Genomic DNA, 14,026 nt, shown 5'->3' on the forward strand with positions numbered 1-14,026 from the left:
CGGTCTCTGTTGTTTAAGGTCCCGAAGCACCTCTTCCTGCGCCTCTACTTCACCTACACCCATTCTACGCACCCCAACCACATCTGCAATACAGCGACCCCTGATCACTTTGTTAAAAGCATCCCACTCCTTCAAAGGGGATGTAGCAGTCCCTGCATTGTTACAAAGTAAGCACTTATGGCCTCTCCGATATTAGTTTTAAAGACCAGATCATCTGGTGCCTCTACCGCAATCTCCAAACCGGAATGCGAGGTTGCTCGCACTCCCCATTTAGAGAGACTAACATTGGTTTATGATCAGTTCAGCATAGGTATTTTATTCCATGAACTGCAACATGGACAGTATGGGTACATAAAAAGGTGTCAGGCCAAACATGAAGTTTATGCAAGCCTGAACAAAAGGAGTAGTCTCTTACCACATGGTGAAGTCTCCTCCAAGAATATACCCATCCCCACTGCTGTTGACATGCAGAGAAAATGCGACCCATCTGGGTCACTGGGGAATCTCCCAGTGGCGGATGTGAATGATTGAGTATGGAAGCTGCAACACAGTTAAAATCCCCACCCAATAAAATAGTCAGTCAGGGAAGGTGCCAAGGCCCCGGACAGATCAGCAACCCCCCCCCCCCGTCTTTATTGAGAGCATAAATTCCTACAATAGCAAGGTCGAGTCATGCCAACCTCCCAGAGATGACCACGTACCTACCCTCGGGATCTACAAGTTCAGTTGTTTTCTGAAATGGTACCCAAAGAAAAACAACTCTGGGAAAAGGTAAATAAGTCATGGCATTCACCTGGCCCATCACCTCTTGTGGAGAGCCAGTCCTTCAGACCTAGTAAGATGGGTTGGCTGCAGAAGGGCTATGTGAGTTCCCCGCCTCTTAAGATAGGAATATTTTGTAACTTGTTGTGTATATATGTTTTCCCCATAGTTTCTCTGTTCCCTGATGTGTGTGGGTGTGTGTGTGTGCGTGTCACAGAATGTTGATGAGTGGCTGGTGGGTGTGAATGTCAGTTGGTCAAGTGGGCTTGAGAAGCAAGGATGCTTCTCCTGGTGGGGTGTTACTTGTAACCTGTAGCTAAGCTAACTAAATATACATCTTATAACTTACAAGGATCTATCTTCATACTATTAAGACCCCGGACGTTCCAGGAGATTAAGTTGTACCTCAGGAAAGTCCACTTGTGGGGTAATCTAGAGAGGAGACCGTTAGAGCCATCATTAATAACCAGGAGCAGCATGAGCAGTAGGCAGGTGTAACTCTATAAAAATCCCATAAACAAATACAACCAAGCCAACTCACCTTCCCCAGGACAAGAAGCAAGCGACTTCCCATCCAAACCAGTTAAAAACCATCCAACTCGCATGCATGCATTACAAGCACAACAACAACACGAAGGGGGATACCTACTGAGGCGCTCCCAAGCCCCACAGCACACCATCTGCAAGATACAAAACAGAATTATCACCTCAGGATAGGACCTTGCATGCAAGATAATCACCACAAGATTGAGCCCAGCATGGCAATTAGCCCAGCATTACAGTATTCCCATTGATATTCCACCAGTTCTTATGCATACCAAAACATCTGCAGGATACAAACACAATAATTTCCTCAAGATTGGGCTATGCCTACAGAATTTTGAGCCTTGCATACAGGATATTCATCTCAAGATTGAGCTGAGCATGACAATTCGCCTGGCATCACAGTATTCTCGTTGACATTCCACTAGCTCTCATGCATAACCAAACTAAAGTAATTCTTTTAGATTATCTCCTCTGATGTGCCTGGGGTAATCTTTGGCAAGGATTCAGTAGATCCTAGTTTTGAGACCGATGTTTGATCAGAACCAGAATCATGTAGTTGACTTTCTCCATTGGCAGACAGTGGAGCGGAGAGCCTTCTACTCAAGGCATCCACTGCCCCCAAAACTCGCCGGCGTTCATAACACACATGCTACTGAGATGAAGTGAAGTGAAGTGAAGTGAAGGGGTTTTGTAGAGCGCGGCTGCTGCCCGAAGGCGTCCAAGCGCTAAAGAAGGAAAAGAGTAGATTCTGAGGGTAGGAGGTAGCAGGGGAATTAGCTTCTAAATAGGAGTGTTTTTAGTTCTTTGCGGAAGTTTAGAAGGGTAGGCTTGGCTCTGAGTGGGACGGGGAGCGAGTTCCAGAGTCTGGCAGCGTTCAGAGAGAAGGACCTGCCTCCTGCTCTAGTTTTTTTGATTCTGGGGACTACGGCAAGAAGTGCATTAGTGGAGCGCAGGATTTTTCCAGGGCAGTAGGGGGAGAGAAGTGAGTGGTTAATTTCTGGGCTTGCTCTGTGGAATGCTTGATATGATATACAGAGCGCCTTGAATTTTATTCTCTCTCTTACTGGGAGCCAGTGGAGAGCTCTGATTCCTGCCTTGACTGACTCTCTGCGAGGAATCTGTAAGAGAGTGCGGGCGGCACAGTTCTGTGTTCTTTGCAGTTTTTCTAACACATACTCTGGTGCTCCTAGGTATAGAGCATTATTGAAGTCCAGCCTAGATTGTACGAGGCCCTGAATGACCACTCGCCTAGCTTCGAATGGTAGTAGTGGAAGAATTTTTTTCAACATTCGAATAATTCCGAAGCAGGTTGCAGCTGTTTTGGTGGCTTGAGTGTTTAATGTGAGTTTGCTATCTAGCCAAACTCCTAGGCTTTTAATGTTTTCCTTGGGAGTTGGCATAGGTCCCAGGCTAGAGGGCCATAGCTGGTGATAGGTGGTGGGGGGGGAGGGACCGAGGATCATAATCTCGGTCTTATCACCGTTAAGTTTTAAGGATGACATTGTCATCCATCTTTTAACTTCCTCCATACATGCTGCCAAATTGGGTTGGGGGGACACGCTGCCTTTCTGTGTCAGGGAGACCACCAGCTGGGTGTCGTCCGCGTATGATATGATTTTAATACCGTATTTTTGGACGACACCTGCCAATGGTCTCATGTACACGTTAAACAGCGTGGGGCTCAGAGAGGAGCCCTGAGGCACACCGCAGTCCAAGGGTTGGTTTTTGGAGTAGGAGTCGCCATCAAAGACCTGGAAGGTTCTGTTGCTGAGAAACGAGCTCAGCCAGTCTAAGGCGATTCCTGATATGCCGAGATCAGAGAGTCGAGCTAGAAGAGTTTTGTGGCATACCGTATCAAATGCTGCACCACTGCCACTGTCCCTCCTCGATCCAAGATCTTCCTAGCTTCTTCTGTGACGGCTAACAGCGCCGTCTCAGTGCCATGTCTGGGGCGGAACCCTGTTTGAGAGACGTCGAGTAGGTGGTTCTCCTCGAGGTAGTCAGTGAGGTGGAGGTTTATGTGCTTCTCTAGGACTTTGCTTGCCCATGGTAGCAGAGAGATTGGGCGGTAGTTATTAGAATCTGCTGGGTTGAGATTAGGCTTTTTTATTAGTGCTTTCACCATTGCTTGTTTCCAGGCGGGGGGGACCACCCCTGAGGAGATTGAACTTTTGAGTCGATCCAGGAGAACAGGAAGAATGATTGGGTTGACCATGTTTATCATCTTGGGGGGTACAGGGTCGAGGGGTGAACCAGATTTCACCTGAAGTGTGAGTGATTTGAGTGATTCCAGGTCTAATAATGTGAAATCATTCAGGTGGGTTTGCGCAGGATGTTCAGTCGCACAGGTGGATTGTGGCGAAACAGATTCTGGGTTGGGATTTGTAAATGAGGAGTATATTTTATTTATTTTTTGAAAGAAGAATTCAGCTAGTTCATTGCAGCGGGAGATGGGATCAAGGGTTGTGATTGTAGGATGGGGAATTTTGGAAAGGGTTTTGACTACCTGATAAATTTCTTTAGGTTTGGACCTGGCTGCCATGATTTTCTCATTGTAGTAGGTGGCTTGAGCGGCGCTTATTTCCAGTTTGTAGGCTCTAATATTTTCTTTATACCTGTCTTTGTCGGCTAGGGCGTATCCAAGGCGCCACTTCCTCTCCATTTTTCTGCACTGTCGTTTTAACTCCCTGAGTTTGTCCGTGTACCAAGGGGCGGTTTCTCGGGTTCTTTTTAGTTTGGTTTTTCTTGCGGGGAGAATGGTGTCGATGGAGTCCTCTAGCCATTTGTTGAAGATTATGCTATTTTGTTCCGGATTATTGGAGAGGGTAGGTATGGAGTTTGAGAGAAGGCCAGACCACGCCTCTAGCGGAAGTTTCGACCAATTTCTCATCTTCCGAGTTATGGGAGGGGGGGCGGGGTGGCGTTTTCTATAGACCAGTTTAGGTGGATTAGATGGTGATCCGTCCAGGGTAGGGGAGTAATGGAGCCAACTGATAGTGTGGGGCAGTTGCTAAAGACTGGGTCGAGTAGGTGACCTTTGTCGTGGGTGGGCGCTTTTACCAATTGAGATAGTTGGATTGCAGCTAGACTGGAGATGAGCTCGCTGGCGGTGCAGTCGGTGAAGCAGCCTCCTTGCCAATTCTAGCTTCTTGAGAGGTGCTCGCCAGCTAGGTGTAGTCTGTTCTTCAGAGCAAGGTCTCCCTTTCATTGAGGAAGGTGGTCTATCCATTCCCATAGGGACTGAGGCAATGTGAAAAATTGCGCCTCTTAGCTCAAGGTCACCCACAGTTTGGCAGCGGACAACATAGCATTTGTGATGCCTAGTATATGGAGACGTTTTTGTGCCATTGGTGAAGGGGCACTTTGTTTCTGGACTTTACTCATGAAGTCGGGAAAGAACATCTTTCTATGACTCTCAGCCTTGTCTCCACGGGATCTGGCCTGTAATCGGGATATGATCTTAGTCCCTATAGTGCAAACGTTTCACCATTATTGGTCGGGTAGTCGCACCAGCAGTGGGGGCAATGATGGGCTTGTGCTAAGGCATAGTAAGGAGAAAGACCCCCAGAGCTAAGTTTTCTTTAATCCATGTCTCCAGAAAAGCAATCCTGTTGGTAGTAGAGCCCTCAATACTCTCTGGAAGCCCGATGGTCCTAATATTATTCCAACATGCTCGGTTTTCTGTATCTTCAGCTCTGGTTTTTAAAGTTTGAAACTATTTCCCATGGTAGCTAGCCTGTTTTGCTCTGTAGTAATTTTGGGTGCAAAGTCATTATAGCACGCTAAGGCAGTCACCTCTGATGATCTACCAAAAGACCCATGTCTGCCACTTTGGAGTACATTTTTAATTCAAGCGTCTCTAGAGGCAGCAATTGCCTGCACGACTGTATCCAGAGTAGTGCCTGAGGGCTCTCCGCTCAGGGTCTCCTCGTCTGGAGATGACTTACCATCTCTTGAGAGCCCAACACCTGGGAGGAGCTAGCCTCCAAATCCTCTTTTTCTTCTTGTTGACCTTACCCATGACGTTAATCATTCAGACTAAATGAAGAATCTGGTTAGGGATGCGAATGTTGTGAAGGTCTTGACAGGTCAGATGAAGTAGCAAATGGAGTGGTTACCCAAGCAGAAGCCGCAATGTTTTCATGGCCTGTATTATGCTGTATCAATCCTCTCAGAAAATCTAGAATGTAGCCCTTAGGCCATCACTCAAGCAGAAAGGCCATGGTAGCTGCCAGGACAAAACTCAGCACCTCAGACCCCATAGTTATGACATCTTGAATGGTTGGTATTAATTTGCAATGGGAACCTGTTCACAAGACCTCAAGGATCACTTAGTTTCCAGCCCTTCACAGTGCATGGAATTCCCCAGCATACATGGGCTAATTTATTGTTAGCAGGCAATGTAATTTCTAAAAAAAACTTAACTTCTTTGTTGCCATTTTTCCTCCCACGGTTGATTATATGAAATGCTCTTTTAAAATGTCATCATTTGCATTTCAGTGTCTCTTTGTCTTCCATCTAAACACGATTTGTAAGCTGTTGAAATCCTTGATCCACCCACCTTAGACTCCCTTGAAAGTGTTTCATCTTACATAAAATGGAAGTTATCCTTGCATAATTAATGTTTTTCTTTGTAATAGAAGGTCCATGTGGTGGATATGTGTCTTGGCAAACCAAGGACTTTGTCTACTAGACCAACAGAAGGAATCAAATTAGTTCACAAATCTTCTAGTCAAATTGACTTGCATGGTGGTGGTATTGTCTTTTCTTTTGAAGCTCATCTACCGTACCCCAAGCGTAAAAATCCTGTTTGATATTCAGTGTGCCCTAGAATATTGTAATTTCGTTATTACATTTCTAAGGAAGCTTAGTTAAGTGTCCTCTGAAATCGCAAATAGGTCCTGCATGAGAAAAAATGTGCCTTATAGTTCATTATCTGTAAACTAGCACAGTATCTCACTCTATAACCCTGTTAGACTATGTTTATAAATAAGTATGTTATTTTGAAGCACATGGATACTAGTCTGTAATGATTAAATCATTTTGCTCTTTTTCTTTCTTGAGTTTTAAGTGGTGCTGCCTCTCGCTGTATGCTTATTGAATACATGTATTTTAATTGTTTCCTTTTTCAGCTGCTGCTCCTGTCGTACCTGAGCTGAGCAGTGATGCCGATAGCAGTAATTTCGATGAAATTGAGGACGATAAAGGCGACGTGGAGACCTTCCCAATCCCTAAAGCATTTTCAGGAAACCAGCTGCCTTTTATAGGATTCACCTACTACCGAGAAAATCTGTATGTGAACCTACACATACCAGTCATTACTGTTCTTTGAACTTTATTGTATATGACAATATGATATCTTTATTCAGCACCTTGGAGGGCTTTTCTGTGTTTTAAAAAATATATATATTTTTGTGTTTGGGGTATGTATGTAAGCGGGGACCAGGCTACGTGTGACAGTCAATCAATTTATATGGTTAAGTGTACAAGAGGATATTTACAGAGCTCAAAATTGTACGCATGCATAATCCTGTCCATTTTTTAGAAATTTAGCCTGTAGCTTGACTGCTTGCAGTCTGCTCAAGATAGGGGTTTCATCCAGTGTTTTTCAGAAACAGTGAGAGTAATAAAATCATACAAAATCTTCATTCACTCAACATAATGTGCCAAGTAAGCTCTCCCAAAGTTAAAGAAATCCCATCATGGCTTGTAATTTCTTTTAACCCATTTGGAGGTTGCAAAGTAGCACACATCTGTATGAAAACATGTGCCAAGCCCTTCCCCTCACTGGATAACTTGTATCCAAGAAAATCACATTTAAATACTCAGTTTAGATTTTTTTAAATACATTTTGTACACATAGCAGGCGAACAATGTCACTATCCAGTCCTCTCTATCCAGGTGTTTGTTCAGGTAATTGTCTGCGATTTCTACCTCATGTAAACATGATAGGGGCTCAGGATTTCCCTGGAAGATCTTGATTATTCTTGCTGCAAACAAACCAGGACTGTTCTTATAGTCCATAGGCAATCTCGTATAGTAGTCGCACAAGGTTCATCATTAGTCCTGTACTGTGTATGCATATTTGCATTTTTATGATCTAAAACTATTGCATATGATGCTTAAGGGTTTAATTCCTGGAAAAGAACGGTGTTCATAATAGAACAACACTGCACTATTATACTTTGATATTATAGCTGAACAAAAATCGCTTTGAAATCGCTTTTAACTTCTTGTTTCATAGGCTATTGAGCCTGCACTTGTGGCTCATTCCTTAAAGGACTGACCTGTGGGACTGATTCTTTGTTCCACCCTGCTTGGGTTCTGTACAACGCAGAAGTTTGCTTTGAAGCCCACACCTAAACCATAGACAACAGGAGCGTCATTAAGTTTGCTATAGTAAATCCACAAGCTCTAAAGATGCTCTAAAGCTTGTTTTAGCAAGCTCAAAAGCAAAAGCTGTAGTAACATTAATAACCTCCGACTCCTAGAAAAGCAAGGGTTGTAGCAGCATCAGTAAATCATAATCAAAGAAGTAGAAATAAGAGAGCAGCACAGAAAATCTAAAACCACTGCAGCATCAACACATGCTTTTCCGTAGTGATATCGGTGTGTGCCTCTGCAAAAGGGAAATTAGAATACTTTCTTTGGATAAGGGTGTTTTGTTAAGTCCATTGTTCTTGGACACAGTTGCAAGACCATTCTGTGTTTTTATTTATTTATGTTTTCATTTCCATTGGGCTTTCATTAGCTGCCTGTACTCTGTGTATGCAGCGTCCTGTTGTTAAGAACAATGATTAAAACATTTATTCTATTGAATTGCTGTACAGATCAATTGAAATCTTCGTAGTCGGTCTATGAAATAATTCCGTTTTGTATCAAATTTGGTTTGCGTTTGCTATTTAATATTAACTATATTATTATTTTTAGAAGGATATTTGTTATGAGCTTTTTACAAAAGCCTTTAACCATCATTTACATGGTGCATCCTAAAATCATGAGCCCTCTTGAGGTTTCCTGCGAATACGATATATGGTATCACAGTCTCCATATTGAACAAAACTCAATATCACATATACCAAGGAAAGGAAATATGCTGTTTAAAAATATGGGGTACAACTATAATCTCCTTACCTAAATTATTGAGATATTGAATATTATGTCTTCAGATCTGAGCCATATTTTATTGTATTTACTGTTATTGGCATTTGGACCTGCAGAGTTGTCTGAAAATTCAGATATTTAAAACATGGTTGATATCTTTAAGTGGAGCAAAAAACAATGTAGCAAAACGATTTTTGCTGAGTATTAAGTGAATCAGGGACATTTAGGCTTAAAGGAACATAAAATAGCATTCTTAGCTGTGCCCAGTGTTTTTGCTTTCTTTGAATAGTGGATTTCTTTTTTCTTATACAGGTTGCTAAGTGACACACCTCTGTCCCGTAGAGAACATGAGGCACCGAAGCAACCTGCCATTGAGGTAAGTTTTTGCTATATAAAATAGAACACAGCAACACCATGACCAGCAGAAATGGACCTTTTTCACATTGTCAGCGATGGTAAATGTGAATTTGATGTAATCTTAGTCTTCTTAGTACAGAACTATATGTGGGAATATCCTTGTCAATTTGAGGTGCTTTAGAAACAAGTTTGTTTATAGTAGATTTGTTTTGCTTGGAACTCCATTCTCTCCTCTGAAGTGTCTAACATTTGTTTGCTTGCTAAGACCACTGTTAATGCTGAGGTTCTTCAGTTTGGCACATCTTTAATTCCTAACCAAGGAGGAAAATAAATGATGCTATACAGAATACTCAAGAAAATAATGTTGATTCTGCAACACGAAAAAACTAGAAAATATTAGCCATGTTTAGAGAAGGAAATCTCCACGATAGACACTTAATTGGATAATATGAATGTTCTTTAAGGTCTAATTCAAAGACTGGCCCAAGACTTTTATTTTTATTTAATTTGTGCCTCATACATACTGGTCATCTATATCAGAGCTAGGTTCTTTTCTAATACTTACTATCTACCACTTGCCGTTTTGTTGAGTTTTTTTTTTCTTCTTCTGTTGCTTTCACTTATGTGCTGCTCCCTAGCCTGGATGATGGTTCTATGTTGGAATGTTGACTGTGTTAATGTTAGTATGGAATGCATATTGAGTGTGATTAGTATTGCAAAGGGAAATATTTTAGGAGTATTTTTGTCAAAATATGTAAAATAATTAAGCAGTGTGATTTCGAGAATTGTTGACACTTGTTATTTTTGAAGAATTGGCCAATTTCATGTTTGTACATTTTATTGGTTACATGATAGACACGTGGGAGGTTTGTAGTTCATTATGTGTTGCATACCTTAAGATAGGGGTGAGAGTTTTTATCATCCAGTGAACTCTGTGAACCACTGGCATAGTGGAAGTTTTCAAAGTTATTTCTGCATTTGTACTGAATTCCTGATATAGTAATGAGATTACAGTATATTGTGCAAGAAGGAATTGTGTCCTACTGGTTGAGTGGAAGCCTATAAGAGCCTGCAAAAGACATTGTCCATTGGGAGTGTAGGGGTGTGTGGCCTTTCTGGGCAGAAGGATATTGGACAAGCCTTGGATGAGGATGAGGCAGAGTATGGCATATCAGTTACTCATTTTGATTTTGGTTGAAGGCAAGGGCTTGCACTCCGTGTGTTTATTGGGTCTTAAGAAGGGCTTTGAGTCCTCGTTGGATATTTATTTGTGGGTTATGTTTCATCCTCCATGTGATGGAATGTTCAAGTGCACCCTTTGTGCTGTGGTAGTGGGAGAGGTGTTGAGACCAATTTCTTGTGCGCCTTTCATATCTGTGCTCAGTTAAACCTGTGTAAGGGTTCTGTTAGAATGCTGTCAATGCGTGGATGTGCAGTCTTCAAATAATAAATCAATTCATGTAATTTAGGACGCACAGAGCAGGAAGCTGCTTGGCTTCTAGTAGGGCATTATTTTAGCATATTAGTTATTTGATCCTGTAACATAGGTTAAGAAGGAAGTAAACATTGCCTAGGTGATACTCAGAATTCATATCTTCAAGGCCCTTAGATATAATTGGAGTTTTTTTCAGAGATTGCCTGTTGCATATTTAGTGGGTTTCAAGAAGGAATCTCCTAAACAGGGATTCAATTCGGAAATTGCGTCCATAGTAACACAGGGAGCGTACCTCTTTCTAGGATGAGAAACTAGCGTACTGCTAATAATACTCCTAGATGTTAAGTTAAACATCAAACCAAGCGTGGAGTTCACAGTTTGCTTTGTCCCATTAGAACCAGGATAGAGAAGACTTTCTGGTGGATGACCTAAAAACAGTCCGGAAGCTCTGCCCTCTAACGGTTTTGCTAGGGGCACATAAACAGAAGTATTTACACTGTGCTAATTGTAACCTTATACTAAAGTGTCATGTATGTTAAATCAGAGCGAAGTCAAGGTAACATGCATGTTAAACCAGAGCTAAGTGAAGTTAGAATCAGATGTATAGTCAGGTTATAAATTCTGTTTTATAAAAATATAAGAGCATATATGAAAGTGGAAATTACCAGCATGCTTCTATATGTTTTGCTGATTTTTGTATCTGAAATAGGGTTGGGGTGCAGATCTTGCATCATATCTTTTCACCTAATCTGTGTGAGTGTCAACTGTCTTGAGGTAGAAGTATATGTTAGATAATTCTGGCAACCTGTTCCGTGTGGTGATAGAGGGGGGCAGTGGGTGGGTTGCTTCAGGTTTTACAGGCCTCCAACTAACCTATTTAAGGTATGGCAGTGCCTTTTGAATTGAGAGTCCCAGCAGCCTCCTACTGTTGACTGGATTTGTCCTGCTTTTCCATGTAATCTGTTCTCAGTTTTCAGTGTGATAGGCTTCACTCCTCAGTTAACAGACAGGGAAAGTTTGAGGAGAGACTATTCTTTTTAAAACATTTTTTAAATATATCTTTATTGTTTACGCAAGACTTATTTCTGTAAGGCATGAGAGTTCGCCTTTTGTGGCAGATGTTGCCCTATCTTTGTGTGTCTCCTTTTGTCAGACTGTCACATGTTTGGTGTTATGAGAACCCAGTGTTTCTCTGTTCCATAGTATCTCTGTTCCTTCATTTGCATGTCTTCCTGCCTCCTGTTTCCATGTCACTACTGTTAATTTCCCATCAGTCTCTCTTTCCCAGAACTCCCTATCTTGGGGTCTTGTGATATTCTATTAGCTATATCATGAGCCTCTGAATGTTTGGGGGTGTAAATCGAAATGAGTCAGAACTTCTACTGTCATTCCAAAAGACAGGGAAGTGTAAAGTTTAGATTATGTGCTATGAGAAGTGGGAGATGAAAGAATACTTGCCTATTTGGTTCAGTAATGAATATTTAAGACAATAAATATTTTTTTTTCAGTCTGTACAATTGCAAAAGAAGCTGCACCAGTTGGAAGAACAGCTCCACAATGAAATGCAGTCCAAAGATGAGATAGAGCAAAAGTTCAGGTAAGATTATACATATTTCTTCAGTATAATGTATTGTACAAGATGTAAAGGGGGCAAGGTGCACTAAGAAAAAATCTAAAATAAATATTATTACATATTCATGAATATTTCACGGGCTTACAAAACTGCATGCTTTTGGGAAATGGCTCATTGTGTTCCATGAAAAAGAATATCAAGTATGCTTATTTTCTAGAAATTATATAATGCCGTTATTTTGTCCTTCTATTTATTAGAACAGCAAATGTTCGGTTAGAGAAGACAATGAAGGAATTGGATGAAGAGGTAAAGTGTTTAAACATTTTTAAATCTATAACAAAGATCTCGTACACCATTATGCAGAATGCTCTGTTCCATGAATACCTCATATGGTATACATAAATATTACTAAGGTTTCTTTCTTTAGCTGTATTGTTTACATTTATCAGTGCAGTTGAATCTTATCTCCTGTAGCATCACTCTTGTCACAATAGGTAGGTGTCAATATTAGTTTTAATATATCAGTCCTACATCAAGAGGGTCTTGCTTATCTTTAAAATATGGTATCCTACAGGTATGGTTGAGGTCTCTTACTGTGATCTTCATAACAAAGATAGTCTTTTGCCGGGGGGAGAGAATCTCCATCCCAGCCTCCACTAATTTGCAGCAACGCAATGCCGACAGCCCCCACGGCCTGCACATAACACTGCCGGGGCCCTTGGGGCCACTACCTCGCCTTGCCAGAAACACCCCATGGATTGCGGGAGGGGTACTGCTAAAGGGTGTTGGTTGCCAGCAATTTCTTTCAGTTTTTTTTCTTTTAAAAAAACCTTTTTTATTGGATTTTACATTTCATGCATTTCATACAAGCAGTAAATTCAGGAGTGGTACAGTACTATCAATGCATTCGAGTGTGATGCCTGCCACTGGCGGGGGATGTCAACTAACAGATGACTCGGTTGTCAAGGGGGAGGGCTCCCCCTCGCCACTTTCGCCGTAAATGGCCCGAGGTGATAACTTGATTATGCAGTGTTCTCTGAGGCATGTGACTGTCTCTAATCCAAAGTCCCTCGTGTCGGGCATCTTGAAATGGCTATCCAAGTTCTAACTTCAACTAGGGGACTTACAACCGGGTGGGGATGGGATTCAGGGAGGGAAGGAGTGGAGGGCTTCGGGGTCGTATAGAAATGGAGCTAGAGTGACCATGATCCGTGTTGATCCACAGACTTCTGACGCCTTGCGTCATGCCAGATGTCGTGGAACCGAGAGGGCCTTTTAGGAGGGGGTCGGCGGGGCGGGTGGGAGGGCGCCCATGGACCGGGGAAGCGGCTCGTGAGCCTGGTGTCGTCCGCGGGCTCTGCGCTGGGTCAGTACCTGCAGACTGTGCTTGTTGAAAGCTATGCAGAAGAGTCGCCTATTCGAGGGATATGGGGCGTCGGCGTATGCAGCGGGCTTCTACTTGGCGGATAAGGTCATCTTTAACTGCGGCCCTGCAATTTCTTTCAGTTGACCCTTAATAGAGTTATTGCCTGTGGTCTGGGACCTCCCATTGCTGAGGAATCGTTTTGGAGGACCTTCAGAGCCAGGAAGGATGCTGTTGGCCATTGAGGGTGTGGGAGCCAGCCCAACGCTAAGGGGAGAATTTTAGAGGCACGGGGACTACAGACATTTTCAGAGTAGGCGGGGGTCGGCAGGGAGAACCCACAGACCTCTCGGGACTCCTGTTCTCCCTTGGCAGGCAGCAGTATTCTCTCGAGGCCCCCTCCCTACATTCAGTATACAGCGGTGACTGCAGGTGCGGACGTCGGAGCCATTGTGCCCAATGATGACGGGCGGGAAGGGACTAAGAGCTGTACATCAAGCTAAGTTGGCCAAATTCACATTAACTAAAGAAACCACTCCTAAATCTCCACCGGGAGATCAGTAAGCATCCATGGCGCAATCCATGGAGATTGTGGAGAACCCCACTCTAACAGACATCTTATCAGTGAAACAAGGGATTCGCACCGCCCTTGATTCGGAAATAAACCAGGGTCTTCAGATGTCGATTTGATGAGGGCTGATGAGGGCCGATCTGCAGAAAATAGGAGCATGAGTCAAAGAAACCGAGGACTCCATTATCGCCTTGCAGGCGGAGACGAAGACCTGGAAAACCAGTGCTATGGTATTGACCTCAACTACAGGCACAGCGGAGGACCACCTTTAAGATTACAAAGGCCACTCCAGAAGGAACAATGTCCAAATAATAG

General features: G+C 42.7%; 1 protein-coding gene across 3 annotated transcripts in view; it reads left to right on the top strand.

Annotated features, from left to right (window-relative positions):
- ROCK2 (Rho associated coiled-coil containing protein kinase 2) overlaps positions 1-14,026 on the top strand; it is a 582,433-nt gene that overhangs the window by 414,485 nt on the left and 153,922 nt on the right. For all 3 annotated transcript variants that reach the window (XM_086926333.1, XM_086926334.1, XM_086926332.1), the window contains exons 9-12: positions 6,441-6,600; positions 8,725-8,788; positions 11,713-11,801; positions 12,035-12,083. In XM_086926333.1, the coding sequence (XP_086782459.1) occupies positions 6,441-6,600; positions 8,725-8,788; positions 11,713-11,801; positions 12,035-12,083 (362 nt within the window). The remainder of the gene's footprint in view (positions 1-6,440; positions 6,601-8,724; positions 8,789-11,712; positions 11,802-12,034; positions 12,084-14,026) is intronic.

This window comes from Lissotriton vulgaris, chromosome 6, assembly GCF_964263255.1.
Source record: "Lissotriton vulgaris chromosome 6, aLisVul1.2, whole genome shotgun sequence".
In the NCBI taxonomy this organism is placed as follows: domain Eukaryota; kingdom Metazoa; phylum Chordata; class Amphibia; order Caudata; family Salamandridae; genus Lissotriton; species Lissotriton vulgaris.